This window comes from Ictalurus furcatus, chromosome 3 (genome assembly GCF_023375685.1).
Source record: "Ictalurus furcatus strain D&B chromosome 3, Billie_1.0, whole genome shotgun sequence".
In the NCBI taxonomy this organism is placed as follows: Eukaryota; Metazoa; Chordata; class Actinopteri; order Siluriformes; family Ictaluridae; genus Ictalurus; species Ictalurus furcatus.
Genome location: NC_071257.1, coordinates 33,325,238 through 33,343,671, shown reverse-complemented (window position 1 = coordinate 33,343,671; position 18,434 = coordinate 33,325,238). Strand labels below are relative to the sequence as shown.

Genomic DNA, 18,434 nt, shown 5'->3' with positions numbered 1-18,434 from the left:
TTTCCCTTACTACTAAGAGTAGTTCTACTACTAACTGCTAAGCTTTAAAAGGTTTTTTTTTTTTTTTAACTGAAGCACCTCAAACTACAAAATGAGCTGATGTATTTTTTTTTTTTTAGAAACCTGTGGGAAAATGTATCTACAGGCATAAACATTTTTAAAGTGGAAAGGACTATTTTTGATGTATAAGATTTTTACACAAGTCAAGACTTGTATAACTTATATAACTTGACGTGAGGTAAGGAGTCAGATCATTTTATTAAATGCAGCTATTAGAAGAAAGACTATTAGCTATTATAAATAATGGGTAGTTTGTAGTTATACTAATTGGTATGCTAATTGGTGTCATTATTTGAAGTTTTCCCTTCACATTTTTAAAATGATCTGTACTGGTGTAGCTATAATATTGGCTCCATCAGATGTTCTTCTGGAGGTTTTCTCCAATGACTTATAATCATCTCAATTAATGTGTTAAAGCCCAACTCAGGAGGAAACATCAATCTTTAACCATGCATTTTAACTGATATGAACTTCTACTTCTAAGACCAAGCATCTATTAAATAGTACAGGGACCACTGCAGCGATGCCTCCATACACACACACACACACACACACACACACACACACAGATATAAGCCAACTGGCATGGGGCTACATTGGTGAAGTTACATACACCATATGTACATAACATAAGGATTTCCCCCTACCCCTGCAGCTCTTGTCATTCTCTGATATAGTAATATTACTGATAATTGATATCTCAAAGTGTGTTTATTCTGAAACATCCATGTGGATTAAATGTTTTGGAAAACTCCAAGTGAATGTCAAAGGCCTTCCATGAAATAAATCGTTTAATTATTGCACTGCATTCAGAAGAGAAATATTCAAAACAGGAGACTCACTTCTTACCATTTTTTTTTTTCATTATGAGATATTTCAACATTTAAACATTTTAGACTAACATTAAATGCCATTAATGAAACATTAAATCTAAAAAAAAAATAAAAAAATAAAATAAAGCAAAAAAGCAAGCCAACCCAAATACTTTTTAAGACAGATAAGTCATTGAATTAAGAGTACATGCCACCATATCAAAGGAGGGCAGGCTGCTCTGTGCATATGGTAGATATAAGTGCAGGTGGTGCAAATGGCAGAAATAATATTACTGGAAGAGTTAGCACAGGAGAGAAAGGATATTTAGAGACCAGTATGCTGATTTTTTTTTTTTTAGCAGGATGAAAGCTGGGTTATACATCAGTCCTGTTTGCCACAGCATCCTCTTTTAATGCAGTGCAACACTTTAGATCCAGCACTAATTTCACTGACAAAAAGATCCTCTGCCATACCTGTGTATGGCCAAGTTTTGCCCCTGACTGGATTTCTTACTACTGGCAAAAGCGATAAGGGAGTGATCTGGTATGTCACAACCTACAATTTTCCGTATACTTCCTACTGTTCACAATCCAGCTTGTTCCCAAATACATCACAATCCTCCTTCAGCCCTAAGCGAATGGCATATTTGCTTTAAACTTGAACCTGAACTCATGTCTCTTAGAGTTGTTACAATGTCCTCCACCGCTCCAGGCATAATGTCCTGTTTTCCAAGACAGCATCGGTGTATACTTTTGGTTTTTCCTCCATATTTTGCCCATTTCAGTTTCTGTGACTATTACACTGCTAAACATTATATATATTTTTAAATTCTTATAGGCACACATCTAATTATTTCCACTTCTGCCTCTGGGAACAACTTCTTTTTTTTTTTTGGCCATTCGGTAGTCATTTTGTCCGTTCCGCTCCATGAGCTTAACCTTTCATGGAGTTTTGTTTGCACGGAAATCAGCTGTGCCTTCCATATACCCAGTATTTGATGTGTGTTTGCTATTTATCAGCAAATTCACACGATGACGAAAAATGTTACGTTCGTTTTTTTGGCCTACGCAAACATTTAAAAAAAAAACATTTGGACCGGTGTCTGCTGCAAGCTATTATAAAGATGAATAAATAAATAAATAAAACTATATTATTCTTATAGTTTAATCATTATTTTATTACAGAAACATTTTCTGTAACTAGGGATGATTGCATACGTTATTCTAAACAGTCAGAATGAACAGAATAACTACTGTAGCTCATCAAATCAGAATCATGAATTTGATTCGTTCTAATGATAGCCAATCGATTATTTATTATTTATTTAAATTTATAATAAGTTGTAAATGAACAGTTTCACTGAGATACATGATATACTCTAAACAACACTTTAGATCCAGCCACTGAAAAGAGCGACCCCGACAGGTGCCTCTTCGAAAATGATACCTATTTACATGACTCGTAATTTCTTCGTATATAAATGATCGTTAAACCATAAACTTATTTCTGATTGCGCTGTTCTGTTAACACGTTAGCCTTCTGCCTGTGCCAGGTCTTCCTGCTCTTTAGCTTACATTTAGCTTAGGATAGGATAGTCATTTCCTATCACTTCAACACATGAATAACGTAAAACACCCGCAACGCGAGTGTACGGCGTCTGTTCCGTGTAAATGAGCCGATTACTTCCTTATTACACCGACGCAAAAGCATTTCACACGCCGTGGGCGGTAACGAGGTTTCGCTCCTGCGTGTCGTGTTATTGCTTCTCTCCCGTGTGAATGCGCTGGTGTGCCTTAAAAGATCCGTGTTGTTTAAAACTCTTCCCGCACTGTGAGCATCGATACGGCCTCTCTCCTGTGTGAATGCGCTGGTGTGTTTTTAAATGACTCAATTCTCTAAAACACATCCCACACTGTGAGCAGTAATGTGGCTTCTCTTGTGTGTGAATGCGCTGGTGTGTTTTCAAATGACTTAACTCTCTGAAACTCATCCCACACTGCGAGCAGTAATATGGCTTCCCTCCTGAGTGAATGCGCTGGTGTGTTTTTAAATGACTCAACTCTCTGAAACTCATCCCACACTCGGAGCAGTAATGTGGCTTCTCTCCCGTGTGAACGCGCTGGTGTGTTTTTAAATGACTCAGCTCTCTGAAACTCATCCCACACTGCGAGCAATAGTGCGGCTTCTCTCTGGTGTGTATGCGCTGGTGTGTTTTTAAATGGCTTAACTCTCTGAAACTCATCCCACACTCGGAGCAGTAATGTGGCTTCTCTCCCGTGTGAATGAGCTGGTGGGTTTTTAAAGTCTCCAATTCTCGGAAATTCTTCCCGCACTGCGAGCAGCAATACAGCTGCTCTCCGGTGTGAATACGGTGGTGGCTTTTTAAATTACTGTGTCGTGTAAAACTCTTCCCGCACTCCGAGCAGTAATACGGCTTCTCTCCGTTGTGAATGAGCTGGTGTCTTTTAAAAGAACTCTGTAGTGTAAAACTCTTCCCGCACGGTGAGCAGTGATACGGTTTCTCTCCGGTGTGACTGCGCTGGTGGTTTTTAAAAGGGCTGTGGCGTGTAAAACTCTTCCCGCACTGCGAGCATTCGTACGGCTTCTCTCCGGTGTGAACGCGCTGGTGCTTTTTGAGGTTGCTTTTCTGTATAAATGTCTTCCCACACTGCGAGCACTGATGTGGTTTTTCTCCTGTGTGGATCAGGTGGTGCTGTTTAAGATGACCCTTTCTAGTAAAGCTCTTTCCACACAGTGAGCAGTAGTAAATTATATCCTTGCCCATTTCTGCATGAATCCCCTTGTCATGTTTTTTAGCATGATGGAACCCGGACGATGACGTTTCACTCTGCAACAAAACAAAACAAATAGCAGAAACAACAACACGTTAGACGTTAGTATTAGGCCCTGATTACACCTGGTGTTAACATGTGGTAAGCCGAGATGGACAGCTGTTCACACCCGGCCTTTTTCGTGCGTCTCGAACGCATCCTCACTGATCCCAATTCGTGACCAGCACTACTAGACTGTATATAAAGCGTATATGTATATTGACCCATTGAACAGTTTTTCCTGATTAAACATTAGATGCTCAGATTGGTCTATGAAAGCTTTATATGCACTTTTAATAGCGTTTGGGCAGCTTTTGCTCAGCTAAACATATTTCCTGTTCTTTATTCATGAATAACAGAAACAAAAACAAATGAAAGGAGAAAAGAAAAAAAAACAAACTAATTACATAGCATAGACTACGTAACAGCAGTGTTTAACGTTTGTAATGTTAAAAAAAAAAACCCTGTTTATTTGCCTTGTAGGAATCTCTCATACAAGGCAAATCTCTCCTTGTATGAAAATGTGGTAGTTTGTCTCTTGTGGGCGAGAAAATGTCTTCACGGTCTGTTTTTACAGAGAGATCGTGGGTGCATCTCAATCAGCTCCCTAGTTCAGCAGTCAGGGCACTGATCAGAGTCGGCCATTTTAAGGGCTGTCTCAATAGCAATATCCTTCCAGTGCACTGGAACGTTCGTTCGCGCCCTGAAATATTCCACGATGCACCACGAAATCCAGGGAACATCGATGCAAACTATGTTCCCTTACTGGAAATGATGTCATATTTTTGAAACCCTCTCAACTCAAAATGTCGGACGAAATATCCGTGTACATTGCGTCGATTCGTTTTCAGTTTCAAAGTTGAAAAACAAAATACAAATAACAACACATTCATTCATTTTTTTTGTTTTAAATAAAGACAGTTAAATTACTAATAAACTATGTTTAAAACCCATTTTTGCTCAGAAAAATGCACAATATTTCAAATATGCCTCATTTATACTTTCCCGCCATCTATTTTTTTGAACCGTTTCGTTTTGTGGCATTTTTGAGTAAAAGTTTAATGTATCATAATAATAATTGAATAATATAAGTATAATAATTGAATAATATTCAAACTAATAATGGAAAGTGAATATCTAGCGAATATCGAACCCAAAACTAACTTTATCGCCGTGAAAAACCCGGTGGACATGTCATCCTCTCTTACTGTAACCTCCTTCCTGCCTTTGAAAAGCACGTAATGAACTCCTCGGAGCGAAGCAACGTGTTTGACGAAGCCACTGATGGATTCTGCACGCTTTTCAGTTAGTCAAATTACACTCGGGTTATGTGAGCATTTATAAAGTATAAATGAGGCATATTTTAAATATTTTGCATTTTTGAGCAAAAATGGGTTTCAAACAGAGTTCATGAGCAATTTAACTGTCAATATTAAAACAAAAAACAATGAACGCGTCCTAATTTGTCATTTGTTTTTCAATTTCAAACGAACGCACACGTACACGGACCGAACCCCCAGCCAACTTTGTCCATTTTTAACTTTATTTGACGTTCTATACATACAGTTTGTTTGAGTCTAATGACTTTTAAGTGTTCAATGATTTTTTGTATTTTTAAATCCACTATCTAGACTACTTGAAGGACCATGACAGAAATGTGTGTGATTACGCTAACAAATTTACACGACATATAATGTCAGAAAGATATCGGTCCTGCCTGTTGTTGATCAATGCCAGTGGTGACGTTTTACAACGCGAGTACGTAGTCGTGTCGCTGGAAAGTGAATCGGAAAGTGAATCGTCAAGTGCCCCAGTGTGTAATGAGCCAGGGTCTTTACCAGTGCCCGACCTCGTGTACACCATATACTGATTCACCACCTAGGGAGCAGATTGAGACGCACCCAGTGTGTCTTGTAATACTAAACACATTTAGTCAGTTTCGTTGAAACGGCTCAAACATGGCACTCCAGACCTGACTCTGTTTGCATTCCTCACAAACACAAAAATAAACCAATAATGGAGTAGACAGCACCTTGGCTTGCCTGACTTCCCCTAGTTTAGTTTGGAAACATAGGAGCTGGTGTCTAAAAAAGAAACTCAACATCAGTTATATGGAACTGTAAATACACATAACAATCCAGATATATTCACAGCTACAGACAGTATGAAATACCACATAATTGGCTGGCATGCTCACGTTTCAAATCGTTTTAGTGTTTGTGTGAACAGGAACTACGTTTTCAAAAATATCCGACTGTAGTGACTTATTATTATTATTATTATTATTATTATTATTATTATTGTTATTGTGTGCAATTTCTTCCGGAAACAGTTCCACGATTTTATACATATGGTCTATATGATTATATGACAGTTTCTGCTTGGCTGTGAGGCTATTTTTTGCGATTCTTGCCTCTCTGTGTGTATGCATTGAAGTAAGTTTAGTTTGGATTTGAATTCGGATTGTAATGAACTCACCTGGACCGGGCTTGTGTTTACATCCTCCGTGTCTGTAGAGTCGTCTTTTTCCTGTTTCTCGGGTGTAGCTGAATCTTCGGATTTACAAGCGTCCGCCATAATATAGTCTGCAAAGGATTTGTCCACGAACTGCCAGGGTTCAGCCACTTATAAGAAATTCGGCGATATTGAGTTTGTTTTTAAATAAGTACAGTATTCAGGAACAGGAAAGAATTTCAGCAGCAGGGCGCCGCCATGTTGAATCTCACCTCCTCTCGCGAGAATTCAGGATTCGGAGCTCGGCACGAAAGTTCATGACTATGTTGTGGAGAAAAATGAATCCTTTGAAATATTTGAAAATATTTGAACCATACTGAATATGTTTATGAATAGGTACAGTATAATAATAATAATAATAATAATAATTGGGGCACGCTGTGGCTTAGTGGTTTGCACATTCATCTCACACCGCCAGGGTTGGGGGTTCGAGTTTGCATGTTCTCCCTGTACTGCAGGGGTTTCCTCCGGGTACTCCGGTTTCCTCCCCCAGTCCAAGTCCAAAGACATGCATGGTAGGCTGATTGGAATGTCCAAAGTGTCCACAGTGTATGAATGGGTGTGTGAATGTTTATGTGATTGTGCCCTGCAATGGATTGGCACCCTGTCCAGGGTGTACCCTGCCTCGTGCCCGATGCTCCCTGGGATAGGCTCCAGGTTCTCCACGACCCTGAAGGATAAGCAGTATGGAAGATGGATGGATGGATGATGGATGGATAATAATAGCTGTGTTGTTGTTATTATTAAATGAAAAAGAAAATTGTATTTTAGTAAAAGTTCCAATCTAAACCAAATGTTAGGGGTATTTTACCTACAGTGGATATAAAAAGTCTACACACCCTTCAAACTAAGATAAATCATGACGGAACTTATTCCACCCTCAATATGAACTTACAAAGTATACATATACATCTCAGCTATTTTAAATTATGTGTAGCTTGATTACTACTACTAATAATAATACTACTAATAATAATAATGATTCTTCCAATGGTGGATGGTGGTAGTGTCCGCAAACTATATCAGAAGATGTATTTGTCATTGTGACAACATAATTCTTTTTTAAAGTCAGTGATAAACTGCTGTTTGGGAAAATAAAAGATTCTCTCGTGTGAGTTTAAAATAGTTCAAATCACGATTTCCTTTGAATTTTAGCGTTATAGATTAAGCAATATCACAAGCAAGAGTGCAGCATGCTTGTGAGTGAGACAAGTTCTATAAACAAGAAATTTATATTGAGAGACATTTCAGACACAATATGGAAAAATAGTTTATTTTTGCTCCATCAATGAAAATAGTTCCCAAAGAAGCCCCAGCTGGATAAATCGTTTCATGTTCCCATGCAGCACACAGGATAACAGCCTGGATTACATTTACTTTCAATATAACACACTACTGCTAGAATAGGAAATTTATGTTACACAGTTTTCTAGAAATGAGTAACTATTTGTATGTTTGAAACATTTTAAGACTCATAATTTGATCATATATAAATCATAAACTTGTTTTTGTTGTTCTCTTATGTCACAGGTTTCCAAGCCTGCTCCTGGAGTACCCCCTGTTCTGCAAAATGTATGTTTTCCTACTTCTAACACACCCACTAACTCAAGAAGGACCTTTAAAGAGTGTTAAAACACTAAAATATGCAGGACATTGGGTAATCCAGGACCAGGGTTGGGTTGGGAAGCTGTGTTTTAAGGTTTAAATTGTCTTCTGCCCATACCAGGTCCTCCTACTGCTCTACAGCAGAAAGCCTTTACAATAATGTGATTTACACTTAATTTAATTTGAGTATTCAACACACAAATAATGGAAATTATAATAATAAAAACACACTCTCAGTGTACGTCTTTGACACTTAGTATATGATTTTGATTATTTTTTTATTACACCAACACAAAAACGTTTCACGCACTCTGAGCAGTAGTGAGGTTTCGCTCCTTCGTGTTGCGTAAAGCTCGTCCCACACAGTGAGCAGTGATAGCGCTTCTGTTCTGTATGAACGCGCTGGTGGCTTTTAAAAGATTTGTACTGTATAAAACTCTTCCCACACTGTGAGCAGTGATATGGCTTCTCACCGGTGTGAACGAGCTGGTGGTTTTTAAAAGTACCGGGTCGTGCAAAACTCTTCCCGCACTGCGAGCAGTAATACGGTTTCACTCCTGTGTGAATGAGCTGGTGTGATTTTAAATAACTTAACTCTCTAAAACCTTTCCCACATTGTGAGCAATGATGTGGCTTCTTTCCTGTATGGATAAGCTGGTGGTTTTTTAAACTACCGTAGTGTGAAAAACACTTCCCACACTGTGAACATTGATGTAGCTTCCCGTTATGAATGTGCTGGTGTTTTTTTAAACTACCTTGTAGTGTAAAACTCTTCCCACACTGTGAGCAGTGATACGGCTTCTCTCCGGTGTGAACGCGCTGGTGGTTTTTAAAAGTACTGTGTCGTGCAAAACTGTTCCCGCACTGTGAGCATTCGTACGGCTTCTCTCCTGTGTGAATGCGCTGATGGTTGTTAAAAGAACTCTGTAGCGTAAAACTCTTCCCGCACTGTGAGCATTCGTACGGCTTCTCTCCTGTGTGAATGCGTTGGTGGTTTTTAAGATTACTTTGCTGTGAAAATGTCTTCCCACACTGCGAGCACTGATGTGGCTTTTCTCCCGTGTGGATTAGATGGTGTTGTTTAAGATGAGCCTTTCTAGTAAAACTCTTTCCACACTGCAAGCAGTAGTGAATTCTCTCCTTGCCCATTTCTGAATGAATCCCACCACGATGGGTTTCAGTGTGATGGAAACCAGATGATGACATTTCACTCTGCAGAGGAACAAGACACAGAAATAACATGTTAGACAGTATTAGGCTCTGATTACACCTGGTATAAACATGTAGCAACTTCAGATTGTGGATGATTAAAATGTCTCTATGATCCGTTTTATCTCCAAGATATTAGAAAAGGTTGTAGCACAGCAGCTGTGCTCATACCTACATAGGAACAACATTCATGAAATGTATCAGTCAGGATTAAGGCTTCATCATAGCACAGAGACAGCGTTAGTTAAAGTGGTAAATGACCTACTACTGGCCTCTGATCAGGGTTGTGTCTCCTTGCTTATGTTGCTTGACCTTAGTACAGCTTTCGATACTATAGATCATACTATTCTCCTTCATAGACTAGAAAACGTTGCTGGCATTAAGGGAACAGACCTCTCCTGGCTCAGGTCTTATTTGACCGATCGTTATAAGTTTATAGATGTAAATGGTGATTTCTCCACGCATACCGAAGTAAAATTTTTTGTTCTACAAGGTTCTGTTTTAGGCCCACTGCTTTTTACTCTATATATGCTACCTCTAGGATAAATTATTGGTAAGCATCGAATTAGCTTCCACTGTTATGCTGTTGATACACAGTTGTATGTTTCAGCAAAGTCAGACAACACAGAGCAGCTTAATAAAGTTGAGGAATGTGTGAAGGACATTAGACATTGGATGCTTATTAACTTCCTTTTACTTAATTCGGACAAGTTAAAGTACTTGTACTAGGACCACATGTAGCTAGAAGTAAGCTTTCTGATTACACAGTAACTCTGAATGGCCTTTCCGTTTTGTTATGTGCAGCAGTTAAAGACCTTGCAGTGACACGGCATTGGCTCCCAGTGAAATTTTGCAATGATTATAAAATACTAGGGGCGCACGGTGGCTTAGTGGTTAGCACTTTCGCCTCACCCCTACAGGGTCGGGGGTTCGTTTCCTCCGGGTACTCCGGTTTCCTCCCCCAGTCCAAAGACATGGCTGACTGGCATGTCCAAAGTGACCGTAGTGTATGAATGGGTTTGTGAATGTGTATGTGATTGTGCCCTGCGATGAACTGGCACCCTGTCCAGGGTGTACCCCACCTTGTGTCCGATGCTCCATGGGATAGGCTTCAGGTTCCCCGTGACCCCGAAGGAAGGATAAGCGGTATAGAAAATGGATGGATGGATGGATGGATAAAATACTACTATTGACCTATAAAGCACTAAACGGTTTCGCGCCACAGAAATACACACACACACACACACACACACACACACACACACTCTATTGCCAAACTTATTAACAGATTCGAAAAGACTGCAGAAAGAGAAGTGGACGTACAACTGACATGGTGCTGGGGAAATAGTCCCCTCTGTATGGAGACGTTTGGGACACCCTGTAGTGCCTTTATTAATGAACAATGGAACCAATCCCCCACAAGTTCATTTTCTTATTTCTCCTAAATAACTGCAGTTTATTGCACAGCTGCTTTACGTTTTAAGACTAATAATAATCTGATGCTGATGCAGAATTTAAAGTATTTCTTTATTGTTCTTGATCTGAACTGTGGTGCCATTTATGACTTTTTCCTCATAATATTAGATATTCTGACTTTATTCTCAGTAGATTATGATCTTTAAATTAATGTTAATAATATATAGGTCCCCAATTTTAAAAGTCACCAGCCTCCACTGGGTCACTTATGTGAATCCTCGTGCTTATTATTCTTGTCTTAAAAGGTTTTAGAACTTTTGTCCAACTGAGGCAGAATAAAGCAGATCTTGAAAATAAATAAATGAACTAATTAGTGAGCTTTTGACCAGATTTTCTCCTTTTCCACCGTTCTTTACACATGCTCTACAGTACTCTGGAGTCGTTTAATAAAACAGTTTGTAGTCATTTTATTGTCTTGTGCACAGAAGTACAATGAAAGCCTTATTTGCATGTCGTTCCTCAAGACTACAGATAAAAACACAGACATATTCACAGCTACAGATGGTCTGAAATATCACCGCCACCTAAGTGGTTATCTAGCCCCTGTCTGTCTATCTACTGAAGTAAGTTTAGTTTGGATTTTAATTCGGATTGTAATGAACTCACCTGGACCGGGCTTGTGTTTACATCTTCCGTGTCTGTAGACGAGTCTTCATCTCGTTTCTCGAGTTTAACTGAATCTTCGGATTCCGCCATTATATATATTATATATTCTACAAAGCAATCGTCCACAAATTTCTCCGGTTCCTTCACTTGGAAGAGATTCGCAGAGTTTTTGTTTTTAATCAGCGAAGTTTTCAGGAGCAGGAAGTAAGTGTTTTAGCAGCAGGGCGCCGCCATTTTAAATCTCACCTCTTCTCGCGAGATTCAGGCTTCAGCGCTCTGACACAATCCGACTAGTAACCCAACTAAAGACACCTTCACCATGCTGGGTTACTTTTAACTCGATATTTTAACTATACTAAATATGTTATGATTTGTAATCGGTATACCACCACCAACAACAACAACAACAACAACAATAATAATAATAATAATAATAATAATAATAATAATGAAAGCACATTGCTTAGAGGTTATCACGTCAGATTTTTTTGTATTTATGTAATTTGTAGTCCTAACATTATAGTTTAACATTATTGATTATAGTCATAACATAGTGGGGAAAAAACCCTGTATTGCATAACATTATGTTATGTAGTGGAAGCTGCATAAGTAGCAATGATAATAATTTAGTACTATGTAGTACTATGTAGCATGGGAGTATCTTATCTTTTTTTTATAAATACAATACTGTAGTTTTTTTGTTGTTTTTTCCAGTAACAAGATAATTGTTTCACTAAGTAGTTGTGTAGGGAGACAAAATGCTACACTGCCTTTTATGTTTTCACATAGCTAGTTCAACATATTTATTTTTTCAAACTAATTGCAATGTGCACACTTTTCAATATTTCAAATCAGTATGTGTGTTTTTTTTTTTTTTTAAGTATTTCCTACTTGTGTAGGAAAGCGAAGTTTTTGAAAAAGTATCCATATTGAATACATTTATAACTTGGAATAAGGTATAGTGTATTTAAGTAATCTGTAGTCAGATCATTGTATTAAGTATACATATGCAGAGTATACATATACAGCTTAGCTATTTTAAATTATGTGTAGCTTGTCTTAATACTACTACTACTACTACTACTACTAATAATAATAATAATAATTCCAATGGTGGTAGTGTAATATATATATATATATAAATAAACCGCATACTATATAAGATGTATTTTTAATTGTGACAACATTTTTTTTTTTTTTAAGTCAGTGATAAACTGCTGCTTGGGAAAATAAAAGATTCTCTTGTGCAAGTTTGAAATAGTTGAATTTTAGCATTATAGATTAAGCAATATCACAAGCAAGCAAGAGTGCAGCATGATTGCGAGTGTTAAACAAGAAATTAATATTGAGTAACATTTCAGAGAGACAATTTGAGAGACATTTCAGACACAATATGGAAAAATTGTTTATTTTCTCCATCAACGAAAGCAGTTCCCAAAGAAGCCCCAGCTGGACAAATCGTTTCATGTTCCCATGCAGCACACAGAATAACAGCCTGCAGTACATTTACTTTCAATATAACAAACTACTGCTAGAATAGGAAATTTATGTTACACAGTTTTCTAGAAATTAGTAACTATTTGTATGTTTGAAACATTTTAAGACTCATAATTTGATCATATATAAATCATAAACTTGTTTTTGTTGTTCTCTTACATCACAGGTTTCCAAGCCTGGTCCTGGACTACCCCCTGTTCTGCAAAATGTATGTTTTCCTACATCTAACACACCCACTAACTCAAGAAGGACCTTTAAAGAGTGTTAAAACACTAAAATATGCAGGGCATTGGGTAATCCAGGACCAGGGTTGGGTTGGGAAGCTGTTTTTTAATGTTTAAGTTGTCTTCAACCCAAACCAGGTCCTCCTACTGCTCTACAGCAGAAAGCCTTTACAATAATGTGATTTACACTTAATTTAATTTGAGTATTCAACACACAAATAATGGAAATTATAATAAATAAATAAATAAATAAAAACACACTCTGAGTGTACGTCTTTGACACTTAGTATATGATTTTGATTATTTTTTTATTACACCAACACAAAAACGTTTCACGCACTCTGAGCAGTAGTGAGGTTTCGCTCCAGCGTGTTGCGTAAAGCTCGTCCCACACAGTGAGCAGTGATAGCGCTTCTGTTCTGTATGAACGCGCTGGTGGCTTTTAAAAGATCTGAACGCTATAAAACTCTTTCCACACTGTGAGCAGTGATACGGCTTCTCTCCGGTGTGAACGCGCTGGTGTGATTTTAAATTAGTTAATTTTCGAAAACTCTTCCCGCACTGCGAGCAGTAATACGGTTTCGCTCCTGTGTGAATGAGCTGGTGTGATTTTAAATAACTTAACTCTCTAAAACCTTTCCCACACTGTGAGCAATGATGTGGCTTCTTTCCTGTATGGATAAGCTGGTGGTTTTTTAAACTACCGTACTGTGAAAAACTCTTCCCACACTGTGAACATTGATGTAGCTTCCCGTTATGAATGTGCTGGTGGTTTTTTAAACTACTTCGTAGTGTAAAATTCTTCCCACACTGTGAGCAGTGATACGGCTTCTCTCCGGTGTGAACGCGCTGGTGGTTTTTAAAAGTACTGTGTCGTGTAAAACTCTTCCCGCACTGCGAGCAGTAATACGGTTTCTCACCAGAGTGAATGCGCTGATGGTTGTTAAAAGTGCTCTGTAGTGTAAAACTCTTCCCGCACTGTGAGCATTCGTACGGCTTCTCTCCTGTGTGAATGCGTTGGTGGTTTTTAAAAGTACTCTGTAGCGTAAAACTCTTCCCACACTGTGAGCATTCGTACGGCTTCTCTCGGGTGTGAATGCGTTGGTGGTTTTTAAGATTACTTTGCTGTGAAAATGTCTTCCCACACTGCGAGCACTGATGTGGCTTTTCTCCCGTGTGGATTAGATGGTGTTGTTTAAGATGAGCCTTTCTAGTAAAACTCTTTCCACACTGCAAGCAGTAGTGAATTCTCTCCTTGCCCATTTCTGAATGAATCCCACCACGATGGGTTTCAGTGTGATGGAAACCAGATGATGACATTTCACCCTGCAGAGGAACAAGACACAGAAATAACACGTTAGACAGTATTAGGCTCTGATTACACCTGGTATAAACATGTAGCAACTTCAGATTGTGGATGATTAAAATGTCTCTATGATCCGTTTGTGATACTAAGCGGATTTTGTCAGATCTTACTCTGTTAGTCTAGTTTGCATTCTTCCTGACAAGCACATGAACAAACCAATAACAGTGAAGTTAGAGTAGCCCTACTAAAAAAAAAAAAAAAGAGCAGCTCCTTAGCTTGCATGGTTCCTAGATTAGTTTGGAAATGTAGCAGCTGGGAACACGGCTGACAACATGGACGAGCTGACGCCTAAATAACTCAACAGCAGTTAGTCTATATGGAAGTGCTGGATATTACGCAGTGGACTCGGCAAGATTTATACTGAAAGCCAGATTACACAGGGAACGCAATAGAGGTCTGGTTCCTCTCAAGGTTTTTTCCTCATATTGTCTGATTGAGTTTGTCCCTGCCACCGTCGCCTCTAGCTTCCTCATTAAGGAGAAATCTAAATCCATATCTACATCCAGATTTCTGTAAAGCTGCTTTATGACAATGCCCATTGTTAAAGGCACTACAAACATAAAATCGAACTGAACTGAATACATATCAGAGCAATGTTTGTGTGATAATTCGAGGGACACGGAATATCTGGTGAAGTTTTTAGTTTCTATTGTTGAAGGAGCAATCACAGGCAGTGATTGCTTTCAAGGCTATCGATGGTTACATCTGCGTGCAATTCAACGAGAGCGCACAGTTTCACAGGAGACAATAAGAATGATAATCAACATGATCAATACCAAATGAGTGGAACTGTCAGCATCGAGCCCCTGATGCGTTATGGCACATGGTCTCTTACGATAAAATTAAGCCTTTTTGCAAGTTCATATTCATGTATTGGGGCCTCGATTGCAGCACTGAGCGCACCGGAGTTACCTCTGAAGGAAACCACTGCCTGCAATTTCTCCTTCAACAACAGACAATAACTTCACCGAATATTCAACGTCCTGCATTTTAACAGACAAACATTGCTCTGATATGTATTCAATTCAGTTACATTTTTATATTATATATACTCACACGTTTAAGACTAATAATAATCTGGTGCTGATGCAGAATTTAAAGTATTTCTTTATTGTTCTTGATCTGAACTGTGGTGGCATTTATGACTTTTTCCTCATAATATTAGATATTCTGACTTTATTCTCAATATATTATGATTTTTAAATTAATGTTAATAATATATAGGTCCCCAATTTTAAAAGTCACCAGCCTCCACTGGGTCACTTATGTGAATCCTCGTGTTTATTATTCTTGTGTTAAAAAGTTTTAGAACTTTTGTCCAACTGAGACAGAATAAAGCAGAACTTGAAAGTGAGTGAATAAATAAACAAACAAACAAACAAACAAACAAACAAATTTGTGAGCTTTTGACCAGATTTTCTCCTTTTCCACCGTTCTTTACACATGCTCTACAGTACTCTGGAGTCGTTTAATAAAACAGTTTGTAGTCATTTTATTGTCTTGTGCACAGAAGTACAATGAAAGCCTTATTTGCATGTCGTTCCTCAAGACTACAGATAAAAACACAGACATATTCACAGCTACAGATGGTCTGAAATATCACCGCCACCTAAGTGGTTATCTAGCCCCTGTCTGTCTATCTACTGAAGTAAGTTTAGTTTGGATTTTAATTCGGATTGTAATGAACTCACCTGGACCGGGCTTGTGTTTACATCCTCCGTGTCTGTAGACGAGTCTTCATCTCGTTTCTCGAGTTTAACTGAATCTTCGGATTCCGCCATTATATATATTATATATTCTACAAAGCAGTAGTCCACAAATTTACCCGGTTCCTTCACTTGGAAGAGATTCGCAGAGTTTTTGTTTTTAATCAGCGAAGTTTTCAGGAGCAGGAAGTAAGTGTTTTAGCAGCAGGGCGCCGCCATTTTAAATCTCACCTCTTCTCGCGAGATTCAGGCTTCAGCGCTCTGACACAATCCGACTAGTAACCCCAACTAAAGACACCTTCACCATGCTGGGTTACTTTTAAGTCGATATTTTAACTATACTAAATATGTTATGACTTGTAATCGGTATTCCACCACCACCACCACCAACAACAACAACAACAACAACAACAACATCAACAACAACAATAATAATAATAATAATAATAAATCATGATGATGATGATGATGGGGGTACTTTGATTTAGCGGTTATCACGTTTGCCTCGCACCTCTGGGGTTGTGGGGTTCGAATCCCACCTCTGCCCTGTGTGGGCGGAGCTTGCATGTTCTCCCTGTGCTTCGGGGGTTCCCTCTGACTACTCTGGATTCCTCCAGTCCAAAGACGGTTGATTGGCATTTGCAAATTATCCGTCATGTGTGTGATTGTGCACTGCGATGGGTTGGCACCCTGTCCAGGGTGTCCCCTGCCCCGAGTTCCTGGGATAGGCTCCAGACTTCCCTGTATAGGATAAGAGATATGGAAAATGGATGGATGGATAATAATAATGTCTGAGTTTAGAACTGCTAAAATCATGATTTTGTTTGAATTTTAGAATTACTGATCGAAATGATAGAATATTGACTTTACAATCTACCTACTTACAAGCAAAAGTAGGTGTTAAGCTAAACAAAAGAGAAAAGAAGCTTGTCATGTTTCCCAGACCGACTCAAGTATAAGGTGCAAAATCACACCGTAAAGATGTGCTAATTGCTGTCATTTGATGATTTTCCTTCTGATGTTAAATGAGATATGTTGATGTAGCTGTAATGGTGACTCCATCTGATGTTTTTCTGGAGGTTTTCTCCATTGTCTTCCCATGTGTTAATGTGTTAAAGCCTGAATCGAGAGAAGCATGAATTTTTTTTACCATAAACTACAACTGATGTGAACTTACACAGGGCCCAGAATCTGTTAAATAAGGAGCCACTGCAGTAATGACTCCATGCACAGACCATAAATATACATTGAGGTCAGGGCGTTGAGGTCAGGGCTCTGTGCAGGACGTTCGAGTTCTTCCAGTCCAACCTTGGCAAACCATGCCTTCATGGAGCTCGCTTTATGTTCAGAGGCATTGTCATGCCCGAAAAAGTTTGGGCCTCTTAGTTCCAGTGAAAGGAAATTGTATATAATGCTACAGCATACAAAGACATTCTATACGATTTTGTGCTTCCAACTTTGTGGCAGCAGTTTGGGGAACAAACACATATGGGTGTGATGGTCAGGTGTCCACATATACTTGGCCATATAGTGTAAGCGGTCGGTTACCTTTAATTTCTTACAGGCACCCCTAGAAGAATAACCATATGATGTAGTTCATCACATTTACTATGGATTAACTGTAACAACTAGAATATGTATAAGTATCCAAATAGTTTTGTCTACTTATATACCAGAATATCTATTCGTTTTACATTTAAAAGCATAATTTATTTTTTTGGGAAAAGTTTTGATCGGAATGTTTGCTTGTGGTATGTTTCTTTTAAATAAATGCCACTTGATTTGACATGTTTTCTAACAGTGAAATTCATACATTTCTAAGTAGGGCTTAAGTGTTGCGAAACTTTTCGGGTCCACTGGATGGGAGAAAGCTTTTGGACCAGTTTCTGCTGCAAGCTATTATATAAAAGACTATCAAACTGTAGTGCAGACAAAAGCAGGCTGTCTCCAGCTTAAATTACACCTACACTGGAAGGGACTCAATATGTGAATGGTTCATTGTTTCATCAGCAGAGAGGAATGAGAGGAACACAAACAAGAACTTTATTTTATTTTATTAAAGAAACCTTTTCTATAATTAGAGGTAATTGCAATTTGTCTGAATGATCAGAATAACTACTGTAGCTAATCTAATTACAATCATGAATTAGATTTGTTCTAATGCTAATCAATTACAATAAAACTGGCTATTTATAATAAACTGTAAATGAACAGTTATATTGTGAAGCATGATATACTTTGTCCAACAACATTTAAGATCCAGTCAGTGAAAATGTGAGAGGTTTACTAAAAAATAATAACTATTTAAATGTTTGAGACTCATAATTTATTCATATATAAATTACCATTAAGTCATAAACATTTTTTTGTTGTTCTTTTAACTCTTGTGCATCCTTATGGACATTTTTGTCTTTTTCATAAAAAAATAATAAAATTGTCTAGTGTCAATGGAAACAGCATAAGTTTTGCAACATGTGTGTATTTTTATTGGAATTTTAATATTTCACCCTCATTTGCTTTCATAAAG

General features: G+C 38.2%; 3 protein-coding genes across 3 annotated transcripts; all 3 read right to left on the bottom strand.

The window, feature by feature from the left end:
- Positions 1–637: 637 nt before the first annotated feature.
- On the bottom strand, positions 638–6,449 carry LOC128606095 (zinc finger protein 135-like). The gene is made up of 2 exons (XM_053622113.1): positions 6,183–6,449; positions 638–3,721 (listed from the first exon to the last, which is right to left on the bottom strand). Exons 1-2 carry the CDS (start codon positions 6,279–6,281, stop codon positions 2,630–2,632), a joined length of 1,191 nt encoding a protein of 396 aa, XP_053478088.1. The 5' UTR covers positions 6,282–6,449; the 3' UTR covers positions 638–2,629.
- A 1,034-nt stretch (positions 6,450–7,483) lies between these two features.
- On the bottom strand, positions 7,484–11,340 carry LOC128606098 (zinc finger protein 239). Its single transcript, XM_053622116.1, has 2 exons — positions 11,115–11,340; positions 7,484–9,035 (listed from the first exon to the last, which is right to left on the bottom strand). The coding sequence occupies exons 1-2, from the start codon at positions 11,202–11,204 to the stop codon at positions 8,094–8,096; spliced, it is 1,032 nt and encodes a 343-aa protein (XP_053478091.1). The 5' UTR covers positions 11,205–11,340; the 3' UTR covers positions 7,484–8,093.
- Positions 11,341–12,516: 1,176 nt separating this feature from the next.
- On the bottom strand, positions 12,517–16,676 carry LOC128606096 (zinc finger protein 239-like). Its single transcript, XM_053622114.1, has 2 exons — positions 15,893–16,676; positions 12,517–14,161 (listed from the first exon to the last, which is right to left on the bottom strand). Exons 1-2 carry the CDS (start codon positions 15,980–15,982, stop codon positions 13,136–13,138), a joined length of 1,116 nt encoding a protein of 371 aa, XP_053478089.1. The 5' UTR covers positions 15,983–16,676; the 3' UTR covers positions 12,517–13,135.
- Positions 16,677–18,434: the final 1,758 nt, after the last annotated feature.